Genomic DNA, 19,119 nt, shown 5'->3' with positions numbered 1-19,119 from the left:
ACTGAAAGTAAAAGGATGGAAAAAAATATTTTCATGCAAATGGAAATGAAAAAAAAGCTGGGGTAGCAATACTTATATCTGACAAAATAGACTTTAAAACAAAGGCTATAGTAAGGGACAAAGAAGGTCACTACATAATGATAAAGGGAGCAATCCAACAGGAAGATATAACCATTATAAATATCTATGCACCTAATATAGAAGCATCTAAATATATAAAGCAGATTTTGATGGACATAAAGGGTGAGAGCAACAGCAATACTATAATAGTAGGGGATTTAAATACCCCACTAACATTACTGGAGAGATCCTCAAGAAAGAAAATTAACAAAGAAACTGAAGACTTAAAGGACACACTAGATCAAGGCTTTAGATCAAGGCTTTAATAGATTCTTCAGAACCTTTCACCCTTAAGCAGCAGAATATAAATTCTTTTCAAATGTTCATGGTACTTTCTCTAGAATAGACCACATGTTAGAACACAAAATGAGTCTCAATAAATTTAAGAAGATTGAAATCATATCAAGCATCTTCTCTGATCACAATGGCATGAAACTAAAAATCAACTACAATAGAAAAACTGAAAAACACACAAACACTTGGAAACTAAATAATATGTTATTAAATAACGAATGAGTTGACAATGAGATCAAGGAAGAAAACAAATTTCCTTGAAACAAATAAAAATGAACATACAACAACTCAAAATTTATGGGACACAGCAAAAGCAGTCCTGAGAGAGAAGTTCATAGCACTACAGACATACCTTAAGAAGGAAGAAAAAGCTCAAATAAACAACTTAACCCTGCATCTAAAAGAACTAGAAAAAGAACAGCAAGTAAAGCCTAGAAGAAGTAGAAGGAAGGAAATAATAAAAATCAGAGCAGAAATAAATGACATAGAAGCTAAACAAACAATCCAGAGGATCAATGAAACCAGGAGCTGGTTCTTTGAAAAAGTAAACAAGATAAATGGACCTTTAACCAGACTCACCAAGAAAAAAAAGAGAGAGGACTCAAATAAATAAAATTAGAAATGAGAGTGGAGAAGTAACAACTGACAATGCAAAATACAAAGGATAGTAAGAAAATACTATAAAAAACTGTATGCCAAAAAATTAGACAACCTAGGTGAAATGGACAAATTCCTCAAAACATATAATCTTTCAAAAATCAATTCTGGAAGAATCAGAAAACCTAAACAGACTGATTACAACAAATAATCTCAAAACAGTTATAAAAAAACTTCCAACAAACAAAAGCCCTGGGTCAGATAGCTTCACAGATGAATTCTACCAAATATTCAAAGAAGAACTAACTCCTATCCTTCTCAAGCTATTTTTAAAAATTCAAGAGGAGGAAAGACTTCCAAGCTCCTTTTATGAGGTAAGAGTAATTCGGATTCCAAAACCAGACAAAGACAATACAAAGAAAGAAAATTATAGGCCAATATCCTTGATGAATTTAGATGCTAAAGTTCTCAACAAAATATTATCAAACCAGATCCAACAATGCATGAAAAAAATCATACATCATGATCAAGTGGGATTTATTCTGGGGAGGCAAGGATGATACAATATTCACAAATCAATCAATGTGATTCAGCACATAAACAAAAGAAAGGAGAAATATCATATGATAATATCAATAGATGCAGAAAAAGCATTTGATAAAACCCAGCACCCATTTATGATAAAAACTCTCAGCAAAGTGGGAATACAGGGAACATACCTCAACATGATATAGGCCATCTATAATAGACCCACAGCCAACATCATACTCAATGGACAGAAGTTAAAAACAATCCCCTTAAGATCAGGTACAAGGCTGGGGTGCCCTGTCACCACTCTTATTCAATATAGTTCTGGAAGTCCTAGCCACAGCAACAGACAAGAAGAAGAAATAAAAGGCATCCAAATTGGAAAAAAAGTAGTAAAACTATCATTATTTGCTGATGATATGATACTGTGCATAGAAAACTCGGAAGTGTCTGTCAAAAACCACACTGAACTGGTAGGATAGGTGATAGGATATAAAATTAATATTCAGAAATCAGAGACATTTTTATGAATGAACTCTCTGAAAGAGAAATTAAGAAAAAAATCCCCTTTACTATTGCAACAAAAAAATAAAGTACCTAGGAGTAATTTTAACTAAGGAGGTTAAAGACTTGTACTTGGAAAATTATAAAACATTGATAAAACAAATCAAGGAAGATACAAACAAGTGGAAGCATATACCGTGTTCATGGATAAAAAGAGTAAACATCATTAAAATGTCTATATTACCCAAAGCAATTTATAAATAAAATACCAATGACATACTTCAAAGATATAGAACACATATTCCAAAAATTTATATGGAATCAAAAAAGGACACAAATAGCCTCAGCAATCTTGAAAAAGAAGAATAAAGTAGGAGGTATCACACTTCCTGATATCAAGTTATACTACAAGGCCCTTGTACTCAAAACAGCTTGGTACTGGCATAAGAACAGGCATATAGATCAATGGAACAGAACAGAGTACCCAAAAATAAATCCACACCTTTATGGATAATTGATAATTTGACAAAGGAGATAAGTGCATACAATGGAGTGAAGACAGTTTTTTAACAAATGGTGTTGGGAAAATTGGACAGCTACCTGCAAAAAAGTGAAACTAGACCACCAACTTATACCATTTACAAAAATAAACTCAAAATGAATAAAAGACTTAAATGTAAGTTGTGAAACCATAAGCATCTTAGAAGAAAATATAGGCAGTAAGCTCTCCTACATCTCTTGTAGCAATATATTCACTGATTTATCTCCACAGGCAAGTGAAATAAAGGACAGGATGAACAAATGAGAATATAGTAAACTAAAAAGCTCTTGCACAGCTAAAGACAATATAAACAAAATAAAAAGACAAACCACACAATGGGAGAACATATTCAACAATACATCTGATAAGGAGTTAATAAAAAAAATTTATAAAGAACTTTTAAAACTCAACACCAGGAAGATAAACAACCCAAATAAAAAATGGGCAAAAGAATGAATAGACACTTCTCCAAAGAGGACATACAGATGACCAATAGGCATATGAAAAAATGCTCAACATCACTAATCATCAGAGAAATGCAAATTAAACCACAATGAGATACCACCTCATACCATTCAGTATGGTGCTCATTAACAAAACAACACAGAATAAGTGCTGGTGAGGGTGTGGAGAAACGTGAACCCTCCTGCACTGCTGGTGAGAATGCAGACTGGTGCAGCCACTGTGGAAAACAGTGTGGAGATTCCTCAAAAAATTAAAAATCGAACTGCCTTTTGACCCAGCCATCCCACTTTTAAGAATATATCCTAAGAACACCAAATCACAGATTCAAAAAGAAATGCACCCCCATGTTTATGGCAGCATTGTTTACCATAGCCAAGATCTGGAAACAGCCCAAGTGTCCGTCAATGGAAGAGTGAATTAAAAAGCAGTGGTACATATACACAATGGAATGCTATGGGGCCATAAAAAAGAAGGAAATCTTACCTTAGCGACAACATAGATGGACCTGGAAACTATTATGTTAAGTGAAATAGCCAGGCAGAGGAAGAAAAATATCATATGACCTCACTCATTTGAGGAATCCAATGAACAATATGAACTGAGGAACGGAATAGAGGCAGAGGCGGGTCAAAGGGACCAGAGGGAAAGCGGACAGAGGAAAAGGGGATGAGAGGATGGGATCAGAGAAGGGAAAGAGATTAGTGAAATTATATATACATAACACAGTGTTATAGAGAGCAGAAAAGCAAATCCTGGAGGGAAGGGGGGAGTGCGTAGGGGGCGGGGGGGGGCAAAGGTTATGTTGAGGGGAACATGGGGTTGGGGGGATGTACTCAGTGGGATACTTGAATCTATGTTAACACAATAAATTAAAATCAATAAAAAATATATAAAATTAAAAAAAATAAATAAAAGAAACTTGCAAGTTGATTTAAAGATTTTTTTTTAAGCATCAAAAAATATTATTTCTGCCTGACCAGGCAGTGGCGCAGTGGATAGAGTGTTGGACTGGGATGTGGAGGACCTAGGTTCGAGACCCCGAGGTCACCAGCTTGAGCGCAGGCTCATCTGGCTTGAGCATAGAGCTCTCCAGCTTGGACCTAAGGTCGCTGGCTTGAGCAAGGGGTTACTCAGTCTGCTGAAGACCCGCGGTCAAGGCACATACAAGAAAGCAATCAATGAACAACTAAGTTGTCACAACGAAAAACTGATGATTGATGCTTCCCATCTCTCTTCACTCCTGTCTGTCTGTCCCTATCAATCTCTCTCTCTCTCTGTCCCTTTAAAAAAAAAAAAATGTTATTTCTGCATAATGTTAAGGACTAAATCATGTGAAACCCTTCTTTTTATAAAACACTTTAAAATTCTCTGGGCCTCTATAGGTGAAGTGATAGAGCTAGGACCATGGCATAAAGGTAGGCCCTTCATTTTCTTTTTTTATAATTTAATTTAATTTAATTTTTTGTTTATTTAGTGAGAGGAGGGGAGGCAGGAGAGACAGACTCCCGCATGCACCCTGACCGGAATTCACTTGGCAAGCCCACAAGGGGGTGATGCTCTGCCCATCTGTGGCATTGCTGCATTGCTCAGCAACCGAGCTCTTCTTAGCACCTAAGGTTGAGGCCATGGAGCCATTCTCAGCTCCCGGGGCCAACTCGCTCTAATCGAGCCATGACTGCAGTAAAGGAAGAGAGAGAAAAAGAGAAGCAAGAGGTGGAGGGGTGGAGAAGCAGATGGGCACTGCTCCTGTGTGCCCTGACTGGAATGGAACCTGGGACATCCCAATGCCAGGCTAATGCTCTACCACTGAGCCAAACGGCCACAACCCAAAAGTAAGCCCTTCATATGGTTACACTCTTACACAACTACAAAATAATTAACCCACTAGCACTGAACATCATCCAGAGAGTTGTTCTGTCTCAGCTGAGGGTGGGATGAAGAGTTGGAGGGTTCTCTACTACTAGAATGGTCTTGGAATCTCTTCAGATGAGAAAATAAATAGTAACATGAAAGCAATCCTGAGGGTGGGAGGAATCACTGGCTTTTTTTCTACAAATAACTTGTAGGGGAGCAAGAGGGAGAGGAAAAGGTAAATCTCTGAGTAAAGAAGATGTAAGAAATATAGGAACCATTTGTAGTTTATAGATCTTATTGAGATATTGATTTTGACACACTATGAAGAAATATTCATGAGTTATTCATGGATATTTCAACACTGATTTGGTCCTATTAAGAAACTGTTAACTTGTTAGGTGTGATTGGTACTTTGATTATTTTTACCCTTCATCTTTTGATTTACATAGTTAAATATTTATGGATAAAATGATACAATATCTGGGATTTATTTTAAAAATAATGCAGTGTGTAGTGTAGAAGTACAGATGGAGCATGGAACAATGTAAGTGAAGCAAGATTGATCATAAGTTAATAATTACTGAAGCTGGGTAATGAGAACACGGGGTTATTTTATCAACTTTTGTGTATTATTAGACAATATGATATTAGCACAATGATAGACAAAACGATTAAATTAAAGAGAATCACAGACACAATCCTCAAATCTAATATGCAAATGTGACAGATGATAAATGGACATAGCGGTTCAGTATATAAAGGACTGATTTATTATTAACTGATACTAAAACAATTAACAGTCCTTAAAAAAAAAAAAAACCGGACACTACCTCACATCATATGCCAAAAATTAGTCCACTTAGATTAAAAATATAAGAACAAAAGCAAAAACTGTCAACACTTTTAGAAAATGATATAGAAAATATTTTATGACCTTGGAGTGGGGAGAGATTATTTTAAAACATATCAAAGCACATACCAGAAAAAGGTTAATAAATATAAATATACATTAAAATTAGATCTTTTTCACAACAAAATCACCATAAACAAAAAGTAAAAGACATGGTACCAACTAAGAGAAGATATTTGCAGTACCCCAAACCACAAAAGTTAGGTAACAAAGACAACAAATCTTATAAATCAATGATATAAACATCTGATAGAAAATATTTGTTGAATAAATGGAAGACAACAATAAAATGGCCAATAAACATATAAAATATGTTCAACCTGAGTAGTAATAAAAAGCATAAATTAAAATAAGGCATCATTGCACACAAATAAAATAGGCAAAAATTAAAATTGTTTGACATTACAAATGTTGGTAAGTATATAGATTGGTGAGATCTCTGATTTATTATTGGTGGGAGTATAAATTAGTACCACATTGTTGTACTGATTTATCAAAATCTAGCAAGTTGAAACTGTTTATCACTCATTACGCAATAATAAAATCTTAGAAATATACCCTAAAGAAACTTTGAAATATGTGCACAGGGAGCCATGGAACAGAATGTCCACTGCAAAACTGTTTGTAGTTGCAAAAGAAAAAAAATCTTTGAATACAACCTAAATTTTCATCAAGAGAATAAATTAATTGCTATATAAACCTATATTTCTATAATGAAGTATAGTATAGCAAAAATGAGTGAATGGTATTTATGTACTATTATAAATAAATCTTTAAAACAATGTTGAGGAAAAATATTATGCTATTATTTATATGCAATTTAAAACATATAAAATTGTATCAGTTATTGGCTATGAATATATATCAAAAAGTATGGAAATGTGCACAGGCATGATAAATACCAAATCCAGGATAGTAGCTACCTCCAGAGAAGGAGAGTAGGATAGAACAATGTGATTGAGAAAGGAAACAGGCAACTTTGATGTAATGTTTTCTTTAAAAAAAAATTGTGACAAAATATTACTTGTCAAACAAGTGTATAAGTGAGAGGTTGTTTTCTTATTCTCTGTATAGCTTATTATAGACTTAGAAACTTTCATAATTAAAAAATAATAGAATTTTCCATATTTATTCACACACACAATAAACATAAAAATCATAACCAAAAATTTTTGAAAATAGCTACGAATTGGTAAACCCAGGAGTCCAACCATATTTGTTTTATTCCAATGCTGTAGCCCCTCCTACAATTTCAATCCTGCTCCCCTTTTCTGATCCTCTCCAGACAAGATTAATTACATCCTCCATTGTGCTATTTTCTTTAGGGCACCACTTTTGCACTTGGTGTTATAAACTGTGTGTAGTTAAGTGTACGTGTGTCTTCTCCCAGACACTGGGCTCCTGGGGGGCACTGGACTGACATAGGTAAAGACAAAGGGAAACTGCTTAAACAGTGAAAAGTTTTTGTCTTACTAGTAAGTATCTTCCTTTTACAGGGTTCTCTTCTACAATGTGTCCGTAAAGTCATGGTACACTTTTGACCGGTCACAGGAAAGCAACAAAAGACGACAGAAATGTGAAATCTGCACCAAATAAGAGGAAAACCCTCCCAGTTTCTGTAGGATGATGTGGCAGCATGTGCGCATGCGCAGATGATGACGTAACACTGTGTATACAGCGGAGCAGCCCACGGCCATGCCAGTCGAGATATGGACAGTACAGAGGAAAGTTCAGTGTGTTCTGTGGCTCGCTAAATTCGAATCCATGACCAAAGTGCAACGTGAATATCAGCATGTTTATAACAAAGCGCACCACATAGGAATAACATTACTCAGTGGGATAAGCAGTTGAAGGAAACTGGCAGTTTGGTGGAGAAACCCCGTTCTGGTAGGCCATCAGTCAGTGACGAGTCTGTAGAGGCTATATGGGATAGATACCTAAAGAGCCCTAAAAAATCTGTGTGTGAGCCCACATCGAACTGCACTGAATAGGTATGAAACTGGGAGAATTTTCCTTTTATTTGGTGCAGATTTCACATTTCTATCTCTTTTGTTGCTTTCCTGTGACCGGTCAAAAGTGCACCATGACTTTACGGACACACTGTATTTCTTATCAACCACCAAACTAACTCTCATGGTGACTTCTCAGAAATGAATCATCAATAAGTTCTACACATACTTCTTTCTCAAAATAACCCATTTCCAAAGAGCATCGGAGAAACAAAGATTGTCTTCCTGCGTGTCTCCTGAATCAACAGGAGGCGTATAACTGCTCCTAAAGTTTATTTCACTTTTGGATTTTTCAAGTCCCTCAGAGGGAAAGGACTCATATAAATGTGGATTTATTCTACTCCAAGGGTATAATTATAGGCTGGATTTTGTTACTTAGCCATAATTAAGTAGGTTCTCAAATTAGGTTCCTCTTTAGAAATGACTGCAGAGATAATTGTATATTAATACTCCTGGTACATATATCTGAAATAGTACAATAAATAAAAATGTATGAAATAGTACAGTATATAGCAGTTATACAGTAAATCGATATACGTACATTCAATTACATAACATTATAACAGGAGTATAAATGACAGAACCATCCTGGTCAGCCTTTAAAAAATATTATCAAGTGGCTTTCTAATTGAGAGTACTTTTTACAAAAAGAAAAAGGAAAAAAAAAAACAGGATATAATGGAACGTTAAGGAATATATAATATTTCTCCTTTGAAAAGTGTTTTTTCCTTTTCGACATGAGGAGGTCAGTGTCCCCAAGCAGCCTGCAGCCTCTCCAGCGTCTCTCCTCTTCTTTCCATGGCAACACGGGTTAGCTGGACACTGAGCTTTTTGTGATGTGTGTGTGAGGACAGGGAAAAGGGGAGCGAGGCTTCAGGGAGGTCTCAAGGTGGAAAAATTTGTGACGCACAAGATTTGGTGACTGAATGAGAATTATTTATTGAGGGTTCTATAACACAATAGTTAAACGGTCACCCTATGTTCACTGTTAAAACTGTATTCCCTCTCGAAGCTCTTAACTCCGATCAAAACCCTTTAATAGCCATCCCAAACAACTTGTTCACGGAAAAATTATGAGACATGAGTTTGATCAACCTGCGTGAGTTTGATCCCTCTGGTTCAGAAATAAACTTATTGAACCAAACGTGTAAACCGAAATGGTCCCGCTCTGTCTTGGAGCTGCACGCAGTCACGGAGTAATGCCTTTCATTGATTATAATGTATGCACCGCGCGAGTCCTGGTCTGCTCCTTCACTGCCTCGGCTGCCCCACCCTTTCCCGGGACGGGGATCGTCCTGCTGTATCCTCCCTAATTGAGCAGGACCTTCCGCCCTCCAACAAAACCATCAAGACTGAAACGCTGTTCCCCTTATCTTGGAAAGGCTTCCTTCCTCGCTTTCCTGGCACAGCTAAATGTGAGATAAAGCTCAGCCTGCGCCTAATAGCCTGCGGTGCGTGCCACACCTGATACTGTAGGAGCTGGAAAGCGTTCCCTTTTGTCTTAGTGTTCCCCCCCCCCCCCCCCCGCCCCAGTAATAAAGCGAAAATTCTCTCCCTAGTCAGAGTCGGGGCTAACATAGTCGCGATTCCTCTTTTCTTGTCACTTGCCACTACCTTCCACCCGCAAGAGGCCTTGACAGTGACCTCTCTTTTTTTTTTTTTTTTTTTCATTTTTCTGAAGCTGGAAACAGGGAGAGACAGTCAGACAGACTCCCGCATGCGCCCGACCGGGATCCACCCGGCACGCCCACCAGGGGCGATGCTCTGCCCATCCTGGGCGTCGCCATGTTGCGACCAGAGCCACTCTAGCGCCTGAGGCAGAGGCCACAGAGCCATCCCCAGTGCCCGGGCCATCTTTGCTCCAATGGAGCCTTGGCTGCGGGAGGGGAAGAGAGAGACAGAGAGGAAAGCGCGGCGGAGGGGTGGAGAAGCAAATGGGCGCTTCTCCTGTGTGCCCTGGCCGGGAATCGAATCCGGGTCCTCCGCACGCTAGGCTGACGCTCTACCGCTGAGCCAACCGGCCAGGGCTGACAGTGACCTCTCTTACAGGGGGTTTTTGTGGCTCATTACAATGACTGCTGACACAAACAGATTCAAAACAAGAGCTGAGTGAGATGCCACTAAAACAGCATCCAAAGCCTCCTAACAGCATGCACAAGCCTCCTCGCAGCCTCGCTGCTCCCCAGCACTCCCAGCCAGGTGGGGACCTGCTTATTTCTGCCACAACAGAAGTGGGCTCCAAAAGAACTTCTTCAGCAGAACTTGAGAATGCTTATTTATGAACAAGTCCTGTGCTTTCTAATGTCCACTCATGTGGACATTTGCCAGCACCCAGGAAGCACAGCCCTAAAGGACACTCATGACTGTTGGGCAGAGGATATGTCCATTAAACAAGCTCAAAAATCAAACCACAGATATTACAGGGTGACTGTGGAATGCCATGCCTTTGTATGCTACTCATTTTAGAACTGGGATTGGACCAGTTTTTAAAGAGGCATATTGGACAGGTCTAGTCTGTCTTCTCTTTTCTTTCCTTCTGAAATGGTTTGGGTTTGCGGAGCACTTTGATAGAGCAAAGCAAAGCCCAGTTGGGAATTTGTAAGCAGGATCCTATCAGAAGCCCTTGAAAGCCTGTCAAAGGGGTTAGCTTCCAAGGAGATGCAGTCTCCCACTACACGATGTTATAGCCAGAGGCCTAAAGTGGGAACACCCCAGAGGTTAATTCTAACCCATTCCACAAAACCAAGAGTATGACTCTCATTTTCAGAATCATCAAAAACAAAAACAGTGGCTGCATATTATAAAGAAGACCTGAGAGGTGGCTTCCCTTGAGTTCTAAAAACACTATGCATGAAATCACGGCCCCTCAGAGGACAGAGGGCTCCTTGAATTGCTGAAAATCTAAGCATCCCCCAATCTGAGCCAACCACACTTATTTCCTTTCCTCAGGAGCCAAGGTGTGTGTCATCTAGCTAGACCCCGACAGCAAGCCACTCTTGGAGTGGTAAAGGAAGGCAGAGATTTACTAATGGTGGAAATGCCTAAGTGCTGTCCCTTAGACTTGTTTTCACTAGCTGAATTCACCGTTTTATTTTTACAGAAATTTGACAAAAGCAGCAATCCATAAATGCAGTAAACACAACCTCCTCCATATGTCTCACTTCTGGTGTGAGCACAGAGCCACATCACTACATCGCACAATCAGGTGCCTGCTTACTGGCTCAGACTTCTCGCCAGAAACATTCAGGCTTCCAGTGGCTCCATAAAAACCATGGAGCCTTTGTAAATAAGTGGATGAATGCGCTTAAGAACCATGGAGGAGGGGCCCTGGCTGGTCGGCTCAGCAGTAGAGTGTCAGCCCGGCATGTGGAAGTCCCGGGTTCAATTCCTGGTCAGAGTACCCACAGGAGAAGCACCCATCTGCTTCTCCATCCTTCCTTCCCTCCTTCCTCTCTATCTCTTCCTTCCCCTCCCACAGCCAAGGCTCCAGGGGAGCAAAGTTGGCCCCGGTGCTGTGGATGGTTCCATGGCCTCCACCTCATATGCTAGAATGGCTCCGGTTGCAATGGAGCAACACCCCAGATGGGCAGAGCATCACCCCCCTGGTGGGCATGCCAGGTAGATCCTGGTTGGTGCATGTGGAAGTCTATCTCTCTGCTTCTCTGCTTCTCACTTCAGAAAAGTACAAAAAAAAAAATAACCATGGAGGAGGATGTATGAAGTTATAACCCTCACTCAAAGTGCCATGGACTGAATTGTGCCCCCCTCAATGCATATGTTTAAGCCCTAACCTCCTAAATGGCTGAATTTGGAGATGAGCTTTTAAGAGGTAATTTAAGAAGTCATAAGGATCAGATCCTAATCTGATGGGATTGGTGGCCTCATTGAAAGAAGAGAGTTCTCTCCCTTTCTCAAAGCACATGCATGGTTGAAAGGCTATGTGAGTGCCCAATGAGACAATGGCCCTCTGCAAGCCAAGAAGGGGTCCTTCACCAGCACCTGACCATGCTGGAACAGACCAAGAAAGAAAGAAAAGCATTTTTGTTATTGCCATATGTGTAGGTATACATATGTGAATTTTAAAACCAACCAGGGAGATTGAGTGAGCTCCCTTGCTCAGGCATCTGAGAGTTACTCCTGCCAAATTTTTATAACTATACACTGAGATCTGAGGCGGCATCGAAACCATTTGAAAGATGTGCCTCTGATAAAAGCTATTACATAGTTTGTGATTTAAATACCATTGCCAACATCCTTCTTTAAAAAAAGAATAGCTTTTATACTATTCTGATAGTACCCACTGTGATAAAACTTCTGTACTCACTGTGATAAAACTGGCCTTGAATATTCACAAGTAAAAACTACAGGGTTAAAATACAATATCATGAGGTCCCAACCAGCTATAGATTCTGATGGGCTCTTTTGATCAGCATTTCTCTAGTTTGTCAGGATCTGGGCCCTAAAAATGAACTGTATTTTGCAGTGAATTGATATCTAATTAAACTTTAATGATGAAATTCCATTCCTGTTCTCCAGCCACGTGGAAGTATGCAACTGAACTCTTCACACACCTTTTTGTATAATCTCTAACGCTGATGCTAGCACTGCAGTGTACAACACAGGCAAGTGGACCCAGTTAGAGAATACCCTTCAGAGAAATGTCACAGATAAGGCTAAAGGCAAGAAAAAGCCTAGAAAACATCCATTTCCTCAGAAGAAATTCAAAGTGGATATCATATTGGTAATCTATGAAACTGTTAGACCAAATATTAAGAAAGCCTTTGCCACTGCTCCCTTTTAAGACATTCAGCATTCAGTTACATCAATCCTAAATTGTCCTAATTTATTCTAACAAGGAGAATGTAAAATAAGTAAAAAATCTCTTTTTCCTCTTTTTTTTAATCCTGCAGGCATTTTATAACATAAACTACACATCTCCATAGTGCTAATCTAATGTATTCTGAATATTTCTGGAACCTAGGAACGCAAAACATTTCTTATTATTCCCTTGTAGTTCTTTTAAATGTTACCAATCAACTTAAATTTGTCTGTAAACCATAGTTTTAAAATGTTTTTCACAAGTTCAAACAGAAGCTCTGATAATAACAAGTATAGAAAAAATAGAGTTCAATTCCACACTTTTTGAGGTTATGTGTCAGGAGATACACAATAGCCCATGGACATCTAAAATACTGAAAGAGAATAAATTTCTCTATTTTTTATGGGATTACCTGTACATTCTATACACTGGTATTTCTATGATGTATTATAAAACCAAATGATGACTGACATGTCAAAAGAGATCGACTTTCTGAGTTGAATATAGCCACACTACTGGATTGAAAATATCAGGACTGTCCCCTTCTCTTCTCTATTTTGAGATGAGAAAGAAGATTCAAGGATAAATTCTTCCTTTTTAAGTATTTTCATGGCCTTTGTGTGACTGGCTTAGTATGAAGCTAGTCATAAGGTGGAAAATACATTTCTCCTAATATTCTAAGAATCAAATGATTTTGTTCAAGTTTAACCTTCCTTAGTCCTTATTCTGTATTCTGAATATTCTCAGGAAATATGTTACCAAAATTTTTAAATATTCCCTTTTATTTTCATATACTTTTTAAATTTAATTTTTGCCCAATTAATTCAATTGCATTCCATTTATACTTACTAAGAGTACATGTATAAGATAATTTTCCTACCATTATTTATTACAATAAATTGAGTTAGGCCATGTAATTATCACCTTTCAATTCTTAACAATCCTGTGACAGGCTATAATAAAAATTATTTCCCAGAGGTACCCCATTGCAACATTAGATTTTAGAAGCATGTTAAAGTCCCAATATAAAATATAATGTATTACTATATAATGTATTCCTAAAAAAATAATTCCAGATTAAATTTCTCAAATGTCAACACACCTATAGTAGAAAATTGATACCATTTTTAGCTTCTTGACATGTTTTAGGGTCTATCCAAAACCCCAAGGCCAAACCTTCCTCACTTCTAGTTTCTTTTCATAACCATGATCAAATAATTTAGCTAAATCATACATCTTAGTTTCTCTACTTATAAATTAAGGATAATAACAATATCTGTTCTAACTACTTGCTATATGTTATATATCTAATTGTAAATTTTGGGGTATATTCTGTTTTAAAACAAATAACTACCAATTTTTCCTTCCATGTAGTCAAATTAAAAATAGATTTTAAAAATTGGAATAAACCTGAATTTTGAATTCCTTAGTGTAAGTTAACATGTGAAAACCGTTATTCAAATTCTTGACAAGACTCTTAATTTTGACAGATTCATATGCTGAATTTTATGAATAACATTAAGAAAAAGAAACATTTTTCCCTTCCTTTTAAGCCCTTTCTTTAAACTTTCTAATGTGATTAATGTGGTATATATATATCAAGATTTTTATCCTACTTGGGTGGGGTATGGGAATAATGGAAAGAGAATGAGGAAAGCTAAAAACCACAATAAGGCAAAGAAATGCTATTTTCCATGGGAATATTACCTGTAAAGGCCAACAGACTAACGACTAAATATTAAGCATCCTTATTGGGGATGAGAGGCAAGACAAGAGTCTGCTCTTAAACTGACTTCAGAGTAGAGGTAGGTGCCAAAGCAAACATATCCCTGTAAGGGAAATGCTTTGAAAGGTAAATGGGCTTTAAAAATACTTGTGTAGGTTAAGTTTTCTAATCGGAAGTACACGTATTCATTACTGTCAGATATGGTAAGGGCACATGTCCATCACTATCTCTGGAGATATCCTCCTGGCATATAATTTCATTATTTTTAGACCAACGCCTAACATGGTGGATACTCCCAATATATGTTATGAAATAAAGAAAAGTAAGCCTAAGTTAAAATATGTGGTACTTCACCTCAACCAAAATCATATTCATTTGAGTAAGAAGTAAGTAAAGGCCCAAAGTTCTTAGATTCCTTCAATCCATACTCATTTTTCATCAGTAAGAATTCTGGAATGATGAGCAACCTTACATGCCTTTTTGACCCAGCTACTCAAGCCACTGATAGAACAAAATGCAAAGCAAACTTGCACTGCTTAGGATCCCCTACCCCTAGACAAGTTTATCTTCAAAGACCCTGTTTCACTTTGTATTGTCATTCTGGTGTGACTTACAACCCTTAAACCATTTGTAAAGAATTTTGAGAGAATGGCACTTTGATAAGTTAAGTAGTGTCCATAGTACCTCCATTCTATTTTTTTTCCTTTACAGGAACCTTTTGTAACTGAAGTAAAAATACTTCAGTCATTTCTCTTATATGAGGAAGTCATTATTATGGATAGGCAAGAAATAACCTATTTGTTCTCCTAAAGTTTCACTAGACATAACTCTCTGATCATAGATCTGCAAGGGCTTTTTCAATCTGTAACCAGAAGTTCACTGAATATTCAATAAGTCACCCAAACACTTGTTGACAAGAAGTCACCTCAGTAGATGTATCCATACACCAACATTCAATTATGGGAATGGCAATGCCCAAGTCCCAAGGTAATGGGAATCCTTGTAGAATGAATAACACTAGTTAAGCATGCAAAGCTGCTAATGGGGTAAGTGCATCTGTCTGGGGACCCTGCTTAAATTCAGCCTAAATTCTGGAAGCGGGTGTGACTCTGCCTCAGCCTCATGGATTACCAACCTGTACTGCTTTGGTCTCACAGGGCTCTGCAACAGGGCAAACTTTCCAGTATTCCCTGAGGGATATAGCAGACCAGAATCACCCAATATCACTAGAGAAAATGACCCCGAGGGGACCATTTGTATAAGTTAATTTGTATAAACATCCAGATAGATTCAGAGAGTACTGGACTAACCTAATAACGGTAAGATATTCATAGTAACTTGGTTAAGAACAGAAAAGGTGAGATGGCCAATTGATATCCCTTCCAGGATTCAAACATGTCTGGGAAATGTAGCCAGTCCAAAATGATTGTTCTGCAAGACTAGAGATAAAATAGAGCCACTTCTAATTTGAAGAGTGCCACTACCAGTGATTGCTTCACTAACTGCTAAAAAGAGCTAACTCACTGAATAGTTACCATTAGCGAGCACTGTTCTAAGTCTCGGAACATGTCTTAATTCATTTAATCCTCAGGACAACCCTAAGAGGTAGGAATTATTATTATCATCCATCACGACCAAATGGAAACCTAAAGAGGTTAAGTAACTTGCCCACAGTTACTCAGGGAATAATGGCCGAGCGGGGGCTGGAACACAGGTGCAGTGTTTATGCTTCTGCCCGTCACCATCCTGCCTCTCTGCCTTTTCCCATTCCTGAAAGCTCGGAAGAACAACCACAGACAGTGAGGCGAGGACAGCAGGCACGGTGAGCGTCACACTGCCTGCAGCGTTGGTCCAGCTGGGATGAGAGTTTGTCCTGGCCTGGCTCCTCAGAAGGCGTCTCCATTAACCACTCCGCTCTACAAATATACTCCAAGTTTTCTAAAGAAAACTTAAGATTATAAATACCACTACAGATATCACTACAAACAAACATCAAGTAGATCCGACATTATAAACTAGAAAACTGGAGAGAAGAAAGACCTGCCTAGAGACAAAACTCTGTGTACCACACCCAGGGAGAGTCCATGTGATGCTCCTAATAGGAGCTCTCGAAATTTCAGAGTTGCATGATTTGTACTGCCATCCCTTACACATTAAGACAAAATTTTTTTCCCATCTAATTTGCTGTTTGATACTGGGCTTTTACAAGTTGAAATAAAGAAAAGATAGAAAACACATTCACAAATAATATTCAAAACCATCGAACAAAGGAGTTTCATTCCTTTTTTCCTTTTAATTCACCCAGCCATAAAGGACAGACTTTTTTTCCCCTTTAGTATTCTGACAGTCATTGGGGTGACTAAAATACCCAGTATATATCTTAGTTAAAAGCTATTTTTAAAATCACTTGATTTAGAAAACTCCAATCATGATAATTTTGTGGCAATTCTTAGTACACAAATTAAAAGTTTTAAATTACTCTGCAAGATTTTGTGAGTCAAATAATCTTAATTAGGAAATACCTACCTTGATGCATATTAATCAGGAGTTTTTAACATCTGCCCTGATATAAAATTATTTTGAGGGTTGCTTATGAGTTATAGCCCTTGTGGTCAGTAACAGCAGTGATGATGCAATGTGAGACTAGAGCCAAAAGTGTGGTTCTCGCCTGACTCGGCCACTTTTAATATCTGGGCCCTGAGAATGCCATGTCACTTCTCTTAATGTCCAAAGAGGAAAACTAGTTCTCATCTGAAAGTGTTGTTTCATGGATTAATGAGATTTTAGTAAATCACAAGGCACTATATATAACATAATGTTAAAACTACATTCTGTACAAAAATGCCCTGTTAATCAATGTAAGACATTTTTCATAATATCAGGCCCTTATTATGCAAGAGGCCTTTAAAAATAAATCAGACTCTACAGGCAAAAAAAAAAAGTATATACTAAAATACGAACCAAATGTGGTGGCAGTGTGGCTTAATGAGGAAAATGGCAGATGTTGTCCAGTGCAAAAAAAGAATCAACTTGCTGGTTGTCCAACTTTGCCAACTCATGACCCTGAGTGAGTCTGCCCTCCGTTCTCTCATTTAAGAAATGGAATAAGAACTATCCCATAAGGTTGATATGAGGATTAGAAAAAAAAAGAAGAAAATATATATGGTCTCTAGCAGGACAGGCACACAGTAGGTACTCAATAATCAGCACCCATTTCATATCAAAGAATTTATTTAATTACGCCAAGTACGCTGTGGGTCTCAACCCTCACAACAGCGGAGCAGTGTTCTGCTTAGAACAGTACATCTATTAGGAGAGTCCCCAAAAAACTTCTGCCACAGCTAGAGCCCTGGGTTCATCTCACTTTAGACTCCAGCAGATTAAGGTTGTGCTTGCTGTATTCCCCTTTCCTGCTTTCAGCCAATATTTTGTAAATCTTACTAATGGAACCTCAAATGTGAAGAATAAATTACTACTACCCAATGGGGCAACTCCAAGTACAGGATTTTTCCTAACATACTTATTCTAAAATGAACTACTTCACTGTTCGTTACTTATTGACGGACAGGGGTGGGGTCCAGGACTACGGTAAGAAAAGAGCCAAAGTGAATGTGCTATTTGACCAAAATCAGCAGCCTCTGCCTGGCCTCCCCAGCTGCAGAGTCAGGCTCACTGGAGGCGTTCGGAGCTACAAGCAGGAGAGGGGGCGCGAGTCGTCCGGCGCCCGCCGGGCGCCCAGGCAAGCCAAGTGCGGCAGGCATCGGTGACCGAGCAGAGCGCGAGTTAGAGTGGAGCTGGGGAAGGGCGCATGCATGCAGCTGGGTTAGTTGTGACTCGACCATGCGGCTTTGCATTCCTGCTCGGCAAACGCGCATAGGCAAAACAGACTTGATGCTTACAATGATCCCAGCCCAAAATGGAGTGTCCCTGACTAGCAGGGAGGAGCTGATGCTCGCCATGAGAAAGCCCACCACGGTCACGGCGATGCCCAAGGCCAACTGCAGCAGGGCGAGCAGCAGCGGGAACCGGCAGCCGCAGCACGTCCGGGCCTCCTCCCCGTACTCCTCCGGGGCCCCCTTGCCCTTCTTCGGCTCCATGTCGTCGGGCCCGGCGGCGCCCGTGGCCGGCAACCCCCCCTGCCTGCGTTGGCCGCGGGGCTGCTTGTCCTTGCCCATGGCGGCTGCGTGGGTGGGTGCGTGTACGGCGCGCTGGGCCCCGAGCGCGGCGCTGGGCGGACAGAGCCTGCCCTGGTATTCGAATTACGGAGGCTGAACAAATATGGAAAACATTTGGAGTCGACTCGCGGAGCCTCCAAAGGCCACAGGGAGCCCTCAGCAGAGGGGTAGCCGAGGGGGGTCGCCAACTGCCAACGCGCCGGGACGCAGCGCCTGCTGGGCCCACAAGCAAGGTTTGCCAGTCGCCCGTGGGGCTGGCGCGGGTCGCTTGTCCTCTTAAATCCTGCGCAGTTTGACAGGCTGGCTGCTTGGGGGCGGGGAAGAGGTTATCTGTTGTCCCAGCTCCAAACCCCAGGTGTTTTTAGGTTTTGTTTATGTTTTCTAAGAGGCGCAATGCAAGGTGATTAATGTTTAAATCATTTCAGTTTAATTAATAGACAGTTTAATCCAAAATAGGCATTGCTAGGAGCCAAGCTGTGAAGTTGTTTCCAGAAACAAAAATGTTTATTTTCCAACAAAGGAATAGGTTCTTCTCTTTCTTTTTAAATCCTGCAATCCGACTGACAAAGGCGTTTTT

At 39.3% G+C, this 19,119-nt stretch overlaps 1 protein-coding gene across 1 annotated transcript in view; it reads right to left on the bottom strand.

Annotated features, from left to right (window-relative positions):
• Positions 1-18,795, bottom strand: part of SSPN (sarcospan) — a 48,169-nt gene extending 29,374 nt beyond the window's left edge. Inside the window, exon 1 of the mRNA XM_066264957.1 lies at positions 18,267-18,795. Within this exon, the coding sequence (XP_066121054.1) occupies positions 18,267-18,542 (276 nt within the window). The 5' untranslated portion in view covers positions 18,543-18,795. The remainder of the gene's footprint in view (positions 1-18,266) is intronic.
• Positions 18,796-19,119: the final 324 nt, after the last annotated feature.

This window comes from Saccopteryx bilineata, chromosome 1, assembly GCF_036850765.1.
Source record: "Saccopteryx bilineata isolate mSacBil1 chromosome 1, mSacBil1_pri_phased_curated, whole genome shotgun sequence".
NCBI lineage: Eukaryota > Metazoa > Chordata > Mammalia > Chiroptera > Emballonuridae > Saccopteryx > Saccopteryx bilineata.
Note: the sequence above shows the minus strand (reverse complement) of the source record. Positions and strands in the feature narration are given on the sequence as shown.